The 12081-nt window shown below is 39.4% G+C and overlaps 1 protein-coding gene across 1 annotated transcript; it reads right to left on the bottom strand.

Annotated features, from left to right (window-relative positions):
* Positions 1-2339: 2339 nt before the first annotated feature.
* On the bottom strand, positions 2340-11194 carry LOC100551121 (solute carrier family 2, facilitated glucose transporter member 11-like). The gene is given in 13 exon segments (XM_010720326.3): positions 2340-2827; positions 3143-3270; positions 3918-3993; positions 4157-4258; positions 4813-4923; positions 5697-5863; positions 5866-5883; positions 6442-6590; positions 7149-7278; positions 7537-7661; positions 9011-9171; positions 9776-9874; positions 11171-11194. Coding segments are annotated over 13 exon segments (1497 nt in total). The 3' UTR covers positions 2340-2620.
* Between the last annotated feature and the right edge of the window lie 887 nt (positions 11195-12081).

The following is a 12081-nucleotide window of genomic DNA, read 5'->3' as shown; positions in this document are numbered from 1 at the left end:
AATAAAGTTGTGTCCACTAGACATTTCTAGTTGCAGGAACATCACTGAGGACTGCAGCCAGTTCTGTGTGGCGTTAGTCAGTAGTTGTCAGTGTGGAGCTCGAGCTAACAAGGTAGGTGGGAGCTTCAAACTGCTTTTGAGTGCTGTGCTTTGCTGGAAGTGATACAGGAACACTGACACGATGCTGTCTCTGAGCTGGTAACCACAACACAAACCCAATGAAGAACCCAACTGGAAGCAACAGAAGCTTTTAAAACTTCCTTCCAAGATCTCACTGAAATCTTGCTGCCTTATTCTACTAAGTGAAAAAAGCTATTCCAATCTTCTCCATGACAGCCTCCTTCTTCGTGCTTCTCTTTTCTAGAAGAATCTCACTTGATCCTTGCAGTCTGACTTCTCTCGTGTTTTTTCCCTTTGGTACATCTCTAATCTCCTCGCCTCTTTCTCAAGGTGGGGAGCCTGTGGCTGAGTGAAATACTCCTGCTGAGGTTTAGTGCTACCTTGTGCACAACAAATGAGATTTCCTTATGCTCACACATCATTTTAACACTTATTTTTGTTGTAATCCATGATTCCTCCTCAAATCCTTAGCTCTTTAAAGAATTATTACTTGTCATTTGTGCAATTTGATATTTTCTTTCTTAAAAAGCACTTTATCGGCTATTGAAATAAAATTTCTTGACTCAAAAGCATCTCCAGCTTTTCCAGTCTTATTCTGTATCCTGTCCATGCAAGGTACTGTAATGTGCAGATTTCAGTCCACTGAGTCACTCGTGGAAGTACTAACTAGGTCTGGGCACAAGACAGACTACTTTGGGACTGTTAAAAGCATCCCCAGTTTTGATTTCTTTTGGCATCTTCCACTTTTCTCCAGACATAACCAGTAGGCTGAAGGTAGTTGAGTGGTGAACAAGTGTTCAGCATGACAAAACAAGAAAGCTACAGAGTGAGGTTTGCTCTCTGATAGGTTCTTGGAGGTGTTCAGAAGTACACGTGTATGCATAAATACATACCCTCCTACATCCAGTGTCTTGACAAAGGCCTACATGGAATGTCATCACATATAAAGTTTAAGTAATGTAAGTGTTTAAGACCTCAACATAGACAACTTACGTGAAGCAAGTGGCACTGTATTTGGATACAGTCTGATCATGAAAAAACAGTGACAAAGCAAGGATTTTGGAGGCTTTTTGAGAATGAGAAGACTATAATGTGCTTCTTCTTGCAATTCTCATAATTATTTAAAAAAAATAGGTGGATATCTCAGTTGTGAGTTCTGGGAGTAAAACAGCAGAAAATCCCCAATAGATATATCATGGAGCCCTATGAGCTGTGACAAAACTCTTCCAAATGTGCTATTAATTCACCCCTTTTCTGTGTTAGTGGATAGGCTCTCCTGCATCCGAAACATTCTAAAAATAACAAAAATACTGAAAAATCCAAAAATAACTTTTCTGGGCATGGATCCTATGTCAAAGCATTAAAAACAAACTGATGTGACAGCTCCATCCGTAAGGAGAGGAACTGACTTCTGCAATATTCATGAATCTCTTCTGCAGTGATTTGTTGGAAGCAGGTGGTATGATCCAAAGCATTTAGTGACACATCATACTATAGCTGTTAGTGGTCACCTGGAAAAACTTAGGCTGAATTTGTAATGAACTTCACAACTTGTTTTTTTCTACTGGGTACAATAATCTCTAGGTATTTGCAGCCTGCTTATGTAACAAGGAAAACATTTCCAAAACAAACTCTTTTCTGAAAACGTCTGATGTAATTCCCAGAAGCTGATGTACTAGCCTGGAAACCAGATCCTTAGATGACACAGAAGCTCTGGAGAGTGTGCTTTGTTTTATAGGAACCATTGAACCTCTTTTACATACAACAATAACAGTTCAGCCAGCCCTTCTTCCTGCCTGGAGTTGCTAGGATGTTCTCCACTGGAATTCCCATCTGTCTCCAGAAGGAATGCCTCACACAACAATTTCACCTGCAATATTTTTTTCTACTTACATAGCTGGAATGCTTTTTCCTATATTCCTTTGCTCAAATTTGAACTACATTTTGTTGAATTGCCCAAAACCATGTATCTAGCTTTTCCTCTATCAGCCTTCAAGTCAATTATTTTATTATTGACTTCTATTTTATCTCTCTTTTGTGACTGACAATCAATTGGTCGACTTTATCTTTCCTTCCCTCCATTTGCCTCCTTAAGTTATTTGGTTAAACATATTTCTGGATACTCCTCAGGGTGTATGTATGGTCCTGGAGCAGGAACGGTCCCTGTAGATGTCTAGCAAAATGTTTTAGAACTATAAATACATTAGGAAAAAAGGTGACTTAGTTTTTTGGGTTTTCTTAAGAAAAAAATTTTGTATCCTGTAGATCTTAAAACTAAGTGACAACATTTCCTGTTAGAATGTTTAGACATCAGCAAGAAATAAAACTCTAGCATAATGAATTTCATATATGTATTAAAAAAAAGAAAAAGAAAAAGAAAAAAAAAGGAAAAAAAAACACATGGAAGAGCTTGTGTTCTATTTTTAATGATTCCTTTTTATTTCCATTGCAGCACTGTTTTCTGTCTTTTCTAAAGGATGCAGATTTCTCCTTTGAACATTCAGAGTTTGGTGCAGAACAACTGATCCTTAGGGAGGTTATTTTCTGTAACTGACATTTCCTTTTTTTCAAAATTCAGCTTGTTGAACTCTGCCATTATCTCCATGATTGACTTTCCCTTGGTCTCAGGGAGGTACAGGTAGACGAAAGTTGCTGATAAAGCAAGGATTCCCAAAAAGATGAGGAAGCAGAAGGGACCGAGGTTATCCTGCAAGCAGAAATGAGAAACACTGTAAGGAAAATAAGAACCTCATTTCTATTTCTTTGCCCTTGGTTGCGGATCTGTGTCTTACTAATGGAAATTCAAAGGTTTGTTCAATACATGAACCAGAATGAGTATCACAACGCTGGCCGTGTTTGATCTGCTGCTTCTCTGAGAGGCCTGGGATATTCCTGAGCAGGCTTGATGTTCAGACAGAGCTCTAAGCTTTGCATATCATTGCAATTTATTGCTATAATTTAGCTCCCTATCAGCTTTCAGAAGTAGATGAGTCTTGAGGGAAGAATCTGCTTAATGACTTACAACAATCAATGGAAAAATCATCCCGAGTACAAACAGTCCCATCCAGTTGATGCAGCCGACAATCAGAAAGGCTGATGGTCGGAATGATTGGCTGAAGATTTCAACCATGATAGTTATAGAGGCTCCAGCTGTAAAGGATAAAGCAGAACAGAAGCAGAGTATACTTGTTTCATTCATTCCTCAGTGCACCTTGCTCCTGCTGAAGATCCTTGCAGTGGCAATGCTAAGAAACGTCAGGCAGAGTAGTTGGCCTGCTGGCAGATCACTTCTGCCATGGAGCTGGAAGACCTCGATTCCAGAAAGGTTCTACAGGTGCTAATTTAGGACTTCAGGTTTCTCTCGTACATGCTGGAATCCTTTTCCTGGTGCCAGTGCAGTTCTGTATTGCATTGGTAGCCATTGTTAATGGCTCTTATGTCTCCTGTAGTCATTTCTGCCTGAAGTATGTTAGCAGCTATAAAGCTTAACTCACTGAGTTAATGAAGGATTGATCACTACCATTCACCTGGCAATGCCTAGAATCCTATTTTTGGCTAGGTATTTTTAAAGGAGTTCTGAAGTTTTGTTCTTAAACCCTCCAGAGAAAGTAATAGTCTATTTTAAATCATTACGGTACTGGAATTAGCAAAAAAATGTGAAGTGTTTGTATCCTTTTTCTTTCTCCCACTTTGCCCTTTCCTTCTACTTTCCAGAATTTTATCATGGAATTAGTCTGTTCTTCCCCTGTCAATTATGTTGCTAACCAATATGATGCAGAATTTTCTCTCTTACTCACACGGTCCAATTCCATAGAAGATAACGAATAGGAAGATCAAGACAACACTGAAGTAGTGCAGCCAGAAGAACTGGTGCTGAAAGTGAGAAACCAGTGATATCAAACTGTTAGATATGTGAAAGACTGACAGAGCTCTTTTTCTTCCACTAACTCCAGTTTTTGTACTTATTCATATTCAGGCAGGACCAGAAACGTGGATTGATGCTGGGCAAGTAGCCAGAAGGCTACTAGATCTTTACCTGCAGTGACAGGGTGGTGGTAAGGAGTGCTAGCACAGAACACATTAGTATATATCCTCTCCAGAGCAGCACCTTCCTCCCGAATCGCTCTATAAGGGTGCTCTGAAAGGCAGAAAATGTGTCATAAATCTCAGTTCTCAAATGAAAAAACTCCTGCTCTCTACATGTGTCTTTCTCATGAGCCCTATCTGAGTAAAGTCAGAAATCTGAGAGACTCTTAACTTCAGATGAATTTATCAGCTTCAAAGCTGTTATTTATTAGTCTCTTCTAGACTGTTATTAGATAGTTTTCTTTCTTGCATGTTTGTATATCAAATTGTGTATGCATACGTACACTCATCTAATCCCAGCCATCAGAAACAGCTAATCCAGACTGCTGTTCCTTTGGAGCTGTGCCCCTGACTCTTGTGTTCTGCTCATGCCTTCTCATTTAGTGGTTACTCATTGTGACAGAATGAGAGAATATTTTTACAGAATAAAAATGATGCTAAAGATATAATGGATAAGAGCTGCCTTTCATCCTTCATGTGGTTTTATAGAAACAGGAAGATGTGTCTTAGGTTATGCAAATCTTCCCTGAGCCCACTTATAAGAAACGAAAAGCACAGTTGACCACATTACATTTTTCCTTCAAACTCCAGTCTCCAAAGACTTACACACAATATAGAAGATAGGCATTCACATAGCCCAACTCCCAGGGACACGTATGGGATAAGATATTCTTCAAACTTGGCTGTATGGAATACTTCAAAACAATAGAAGTATATCTGAAAAACGCAGAGAGGAAATGCACCTGTGAAGAAAAGTTTAGCAATTGTGATGCACATCACTTTTCATCTCTCTTAGTGAAGCTGGAATATTAGTATGGAAGTGGATTGTGTGCTTTCGGGAATGAAGGATAACTGTATAGGTCTAGTGAAAGCATAGCCAACAGCTTGAGGGACTTGGTCATTCCTCCCTGCATGGCACCAAAGTCAGGAGGACTTGTCAAGTTTTGGGCCCTCGCTGCAAGAAAGACACTGAAAAACTAGATCAGATCTGAGTACCGGCGAAGGGCATAAGGGATAAGGTGCATGACATTTCAGGAGAGGCCGAGGTTTCTTCACCCTGGAGAAGAGATGGTGGGATCTAATTGCAGGTTAGTGTAGGGAAGATGGAGCCAGATTCTTCTAAGAGATATGCAGTGAAAGAATGAGAGGCAGTGGATACAAGTGACAGCAAGGGACGATTCTAACTGCATATAATACAAATGTTCTTCACAGAGAGAATAGCTAAGCACTGCTACAGAGACCCAGAGAAGTCATGGAATCTCTAGGCTTCCAAATGCCTGGCCCGAACCCTGAACAGCTTGATGTAACTTTGAAGGTTTGCCCTACTGTGAGCAGTGGGATATGGGCCAGATGACCTTCAGAGGCCTCTTCCAATGGAAATCATTCTGTCAGTTTCTTAGTCTAAGCTGGTGTAAGAAATAGTAACTCGGAGGGTTTTGTAATGCTGCCTAATGTTGTTTATTGTTCAGTGGATAAAGAGAGCACTCAACTGCATTGACTCCACAGAGCTGCAAGGTGGTCATGAGAGTCATCAGAACGTAAAGCTGCCAGCGCATAGATGGCTCTTTTATTAATTCAAGAACACGCAAGGTTTTGGTGCTCGTCATTGCAACCTTCTCCTTCATAATGTCATCAATTTCTGCTTGATGGTCTCCTTCCCCCAGAGCTTCCTAATGGCTGTTGGGGAGAGAGAGGGAAGTGCATTATTCTACCAGAATATCTCCATCATAAATGATTACGTTAAATCCTTATTCTTATCCATTGATGTAGGTGCTTAGTGTCTGGTTTGTTGTCTGCTTCTGTCATCTAGTTGATCCTGAGTCAACAGGCAGATAAAAAAATGTTATCCCTCAGTTGTCAGTATGGGGTACTTTCTAAAGCTGAGTTGACTTAATTGTAAATAAAGTAAACATTTATGTACTCTTTATTTAATAAGAAATGGGCTGCCCAAACCATTTCCTTTAAAGAAATAGTTACTGCCCAAACTGGACATTTTAAAGATGCTGTTATGCATCTATCTTTCTTTTCTGAACCGACTAAATTAGTCTGAGTGAACACTCCAGTTAATGCAGATGTTTTGCTTTAGAAACTGAACTGCTTTAGTCAGAACTACCTCTGCTATTGCTCCACGATACACACCACTGTGCTGAACAGGTCTGTCCTGCTTTCGTATCTTCTACCAAAGCTGGCATTCTACCATATCACGTGAATTAGGTGGCAAGTTAGGCACTCTACCTTTCCTGAAGGCTTCCTCATTACCCTTCTGGATCAGGAGGTAGGATGGTGAATCAGGGAAAAATGGAAGAGTAACCAGCTGAAGCAGTGCTGACAGTCCACCAAATGCTAACAACCATGGCCACAAAGCTTCACTTCCTAAAATCTCCCTGGAAAGTGCATGTGAAATAAAATCATGAATGTTCAGGAACTTCTGAGTGGTGAGGATTGCTCAAATTCCATTCAAGGGTGCTGTGGAGCAAACACCTCTATTGATGATTTGGCAAATTTCACAAATCTGGCTATTTTTATTTCGGACAATTTTTAGAAATTTCTTTGGCATCTTGAAATACTTTCTAAAGATGGTTTGGATTCTATGTGATGTCTGAAGAGCTGATGAGACTGTTTTTACCATTGTTTGACTGCAGGACCAAAATGTCTTGCTAAGACTTTCATGTAGTTGTAGTAAATTTCTGAGGGCAAGTCCTGGAGTAGAAAGGGAGCGTCATGAAGAAGAAATCAGATCATGAGTAATTTGCTTTTCTTTCTCCTATATTGAAAACTATATTTGCCTCAAATTTGATCAAAAGTTTTCTTCCGGCATAAGATAAGCCCTGTTTTGGAGAAGATTAAAGGGTTTCTCAGTCATTAAGTAGATGAGAAGGTGAGTATATAGAAAGATTTCTATTGCTTCTAGTGTAGCACAGTAGAAAAACAGAAGAATTTACCGTAGTCCAACAACCTGTCCTGTGAGTTTCCCCAGTGTCAGAAAAACAGCAACTGTGGAGTTTGTAAATCCACGCAGCTTCTTGGGTGAAATCTCTCCTACATACTGAGGGTGTATATTGAGAGAAAACCCTTTAAGATAAAAAAGGATAAGTGACTGTTAAAATACTGAGAAAAGCTGAAATTTCTGGTCCCATCCTGTCTTCCACTGTTTCCATTCACTCTGATATTTGGATTTAATTCTTGCAAAGGGATGATGGCTTTCATTTTCATTAAGGGTCTAATCCATTTGCTTGGTTCTTTAAAATCATTACTCAAGAGTGGCAATACCTGAGGAGAAAATCCTGGGACAGCAGGGTGCTCGCTCTGCACAATGTCATGGGCACATACCTGCACCAATGCCATAAAGGAAGCGTCCAGCCAGGATCAGCTCGAAGGATTTGGCTGTTTTACTGAAGGCCATTAAAAGTGCAGCTATCAGCATGATCAGGTTGGTGACAATCTGGCACTTTTTTCTGAAACAAAGAACAATAGCAAACCATGAGAATTTAGTGTGAAATGAGAATCTCTTTTGACTGTTTTTTCTCTGACAGAAAGCATGGCAGAACCATTCCTGCTGTTTAAAGAAATGTCTGAAAGAATTTTGATATTTTTAATATTATTGATATTTTGAAATTGGATAGTGAAAGTGGTGCTTTAATATTTCACAGTCCTTTATGTTTGAATTCATTAATGTTTATCTCAGGAACTCCTCATAAAATGTTACTTTTTTTTCCCAGAAGTAACCTGTCTGTGATTCTCGTTTTAGTATGGATGATATTAAAGGCACTTTCGGACAGATGGATGTGATCTGAGGTATTGGGAGATGGCAAAAAACATTTTTCAGAGGTGTGCTTCATGCTTCAAAAAGCACTCTGTGTGAACTGTGAGCTGATACGCTCCCGATCACGATGTCTTAGGATCAAGTCAAAGTTGTTTGCACTCATTTTTGCTGTGCTGCTTGCTAGACAAGAGTCCTCTAGCACATTAAGAATGCCCAGAGATGCTCTGTTTAAAAGATTGTGATACAAGTTATCACACACAAAATAATCCATGGGAGAACTCATTTTTGTTTCCAGTCATGGGAGACCCTTTGGGTGTGGGATTAGGCAGTGTCCCACAAGAAGTTTCTTGGGGGCACTTACCTGTCAGGAAAGAACACAATGGCAGGCAGGCTAAGCTGGTTTGTTAAGACCCAGACGAGGGGCCTCTGGACCAGTGGATTGTGGAGCAGATCTTTAAATGGATCACACCAAGCAGATAAGTTTGCCAATTTCTCTGCAAATGAAATTAGCGGTGTTATACACAGACAGTGGGAAAAGACCAGACTGGTGAGGAATCTTCTTCCAGAGAGAGAAATAATTTTGGAATGATTTCTAGTAAAATGTGTTGCCAACAATGGAGATTTCTCTCGGAGAATTTGTTTTGGTGCTGCCTGTATCTTTTACAGTGTAGTTTCAGGGAAATTAATTTTTCCAGTTCTGTTCACAGGTTCATTAGTTTAGATATGAATATTTAATACAATGTCATCACTCCAAAACAACTGTACATAAATAGAAATCTGGCTCTCTGTCATGTAGGAATGTCTTCTGCATGCTGTTTTCCAGGTGTTTAGAGAGGCTGCACGTAGCATGTTACAGCAAAAGACTTTTTTACAGCTGCTTTTTGGGTGTTTGTAAAGCTTGGTAGATCTTTCAGCTAGAAAGTGTTGGATGTGCAATCAGGCTGCTTCGACCAAGAAGAGAAGGGTTATTCATTCACCTTGATATTTCCCTGTACTTGCTGTACTTGAACTCTTGAGCTATTGAGCTCTAGAAGCACTTACTTTCTGTATCTGGTGGTCAGGTAGCCGCAGCAGAGGCTCCCCAGGAAGCCTCCAATCCCAAAGACAGACACAATGAAGGACCACAACAGCATGATTGTCTCTGGATGGAGGGGAGAGCCATGTCGTTCTATCCAGGTTTCATTAATAAACTTCCTGATGTGCTGAAAAGGAAAATGATTTTTGATTGGATAATGGGTGTCAGATTCCTTCATCTTATTTGGCTGCTGTACTTCAGTTCTAGCCCAGACTAGATTTCTTTTGAGATTAACTTAATACCAGATTTCTTTTGAGATTAATTTTCAGAGTAAAACAGGTTAGTTGAGATCAATTTCAAAATCTTCAAATTAGCGTCAGCTTGAAAAACAGAAAATGTGCTGTTGCCATTCTTCTCCATTTCAGAAAGTTGTATCTGATGAAATTTAGGAATTGTAGGAAGGCATTGGTGGCTAATCCTTTACAATTAAATCAGGAGAAAAAGGGCTGATGAAGGAGAAGTAAAATTACAAATCAAATTCAGACAGGCTAATGCAAGGTTGCTCTCTCATTTATGGGCTCTAGCTATGAGAAGCATCTTTCATACACATGGAAGACAGTAATGGTGCTGAAAGTGTAATACTATGACTTTGACATCTGTGTATTTGGCCACGTTTTGCCTGTAAGTAGCATACAGGAGAGGAGATCACATGCATGGCACACCAGATAGATTGATGAATTGGAAAGCAAGACCCCCAAATTTTAAAACTGGCCAGGGAGATTGCTACTTACCACAGAGGGGGAGTTGATGACAGAAATATGGAATCCATATGGGAAACTACCACCAATTCCCAGCACTAGGACCATTTGAAATAGCCCCCGGAATTGAACCTGCAAAGTGAAAATAAAGTACTCCATCAGCTTCATGTTAATGTACTGTTTTCATTTCTGACTTTGTTGTTATCCTTAAGCTTAATAAAGGAAAGACACATCTAACATTTGCCTTTTTCAGAAAGGCATGGGCTAAAAAGAGAAGGTGGTAATTTGGAATAGCCTTTGTAATTGCACTAACACAAAACTCTCCCTAACACAAAAGTACCCATACACATCTGGGTATGTGATACTACTGATCTGTATAGAAGACACTGTGCTCTGTGTTCTTTTCAAGTCAAATAGTAATCATAGAATCACAGAATGGCTTAGGATGGAGGGGACTTTAAAGATCACCCAGCCCCATCTCCCTACCATGGCTGTGGGGCACCCACAGCTCTGCCTCGACACTCTGAGTAAAACATTTTTTATATTAAAGCCATTCCCCCTTTTCCTATCATGAGCTTCGTAAGCTCACAGTTTTTTGGAAATCAGTGCCTGGATGAAGAAAAGCTGGAATAAAATACAATCATACAGGAGCAAAGTAAAGTCAATGTGTATAATGGTGGCTTGGATGATGTTTCGATCTCTCCTTATTCTAGTTCTTAGGTCCATCTTTCCATCTTTATTTCCCCACAACTGAATTTTCCAGGTTATCTCATGACAAGAACAAAGAAATAATGGATCAGGAGATTCTGAATTTCCTTCAAAGTTCTGTCTCAGATTCAGTGGATTTGCTTATCAACAAAAGCATTCAAACAAGTTAACTCACCTTTTCACTCTTCCTTTTTTTTTTTTTTAATGGGTGCATGATAGATTTAGAAATCAAGAATTTTAGTACTTACTGGAAGTTGAGAAATAGAATAAGAAATACTTGTTAGAATTTCTTCCCCTCTTAAGACTATGGTAACTCCTGATGGATGATATCAAATGGATGGATGAAATGAAGAAGCTCATTTCGTTTGCAGCTTGTCATGTATATCGTAGCCTTTTGCAGCACAGTTAATCCATTCATTACTTTAGAATTAGTCATGAAAGTAATCAGAGTGCCTGCTAGTTTTCACTAATTCAGAAGACAAAAGTACAACAGCATTGTCAGACAGTGGAACTGCAAGAACTTTTGTTAGTTTTTATTTTGTCTTCTTGCATGAAAAAGACCTTTCCATGCCCTAAGCCCCATTCCTCTTGGCGGTGTTTAAATGCAGAAGAGAAGGATGGTCACTGTCCTAAAAGAGCTTATAATCTTTAAGAAATCTGGATCACATTAACCTTGCCCTTTAAATGTCAGGGACATGAGAAAAAGTGACACTTACTCACCAGGTCAGAGAAAAAGGTGGCCATCTCCGATGAAAGAGCTGATTCCTGTTGCTTACTGACTGGTCCCTGCCAAAGGGACCGAAAGCTCACATTGCACAATAGCAGCGTCAGTGAACTAGTCCCATGTTACTGAAGTTAAAGTTTAGTTAGAAGTTTTTTGAGTTAATTACACTTATTTCAACTGTTGTACAAAGTTTAGAATTGTTGGATTAAATATTTCAACCAATGGTTATGTCTAGCTCAAGTAACCAAGACGGTCTCACTCGCCAGGAACCTGTATACATTATGAACTCTCTGTTGTCCCTGGGCAATAGGTAACAGAGACATCGATTTTAAAAAGAACTGCAATAGCCATAACTTGGTTAGTTCTCAGTAGAAACTAAGAAACTTAGAGGCAGTGTTATCTGTTGGGAATTTTAAATAGGGCTTAGATAGTGATCTACAGAACTTTTGGAAAGAGCCTAACCATTCTACAGTGGCACATTGGGCTCAAGCAGTTGAATAGTTAGGAGTACTGGATTTTTCTTTGCTGGGAAAAGAAGATTCAACATCAGGCCAGTAACCTTCAGAGCTGGAGTGTTGTCTCTTACAGCAGACAGAATGTTTTCAGTCTTTAATTTCGTTTATTTCATGGCTAAAATGGTTTTATACGTGTTAAGCTGGTAAATGGCTTAGATATCATTTACATTTTATACCTCGGTTAACGAAGATGAAGAAATCAGAAAGAAATTATCGTATGCAAATAGTCACACTAGAAAATATGTCACCTGCAAAGAATATTCACAAATTCTCCAGCTGACATCTGAGATGTAGTGCCACCTGGCCATTTTCCTCAACTTTATGTTATTCTCATAATGAAATTGTCTTTTGATATAAGTTGAGAATACATGGTGTTTTGTTTTGTTTTCTGA

The sequence above is a fragment of the Meleagris gallopavo genome, chromosome 17 (assembly GCF_905368555.1).
Source record: "Meleagris gallopavo chromosome 17, MGAL_WU_HG_1.1, whole genome shotgun sequence".
In the NCBI taxonomy this organism is placed as follows: domain Eukaryota; kingdom Metazoa; phylum Chordata; class Aves; order Galliformes; family Phasianidae; genus Meleagris; species Meleagris gallopavo.
Note: the sequence above shows the minus strand (reverse complement) of the source record. Positions and strands in the feature narration are given on the sequence as shown.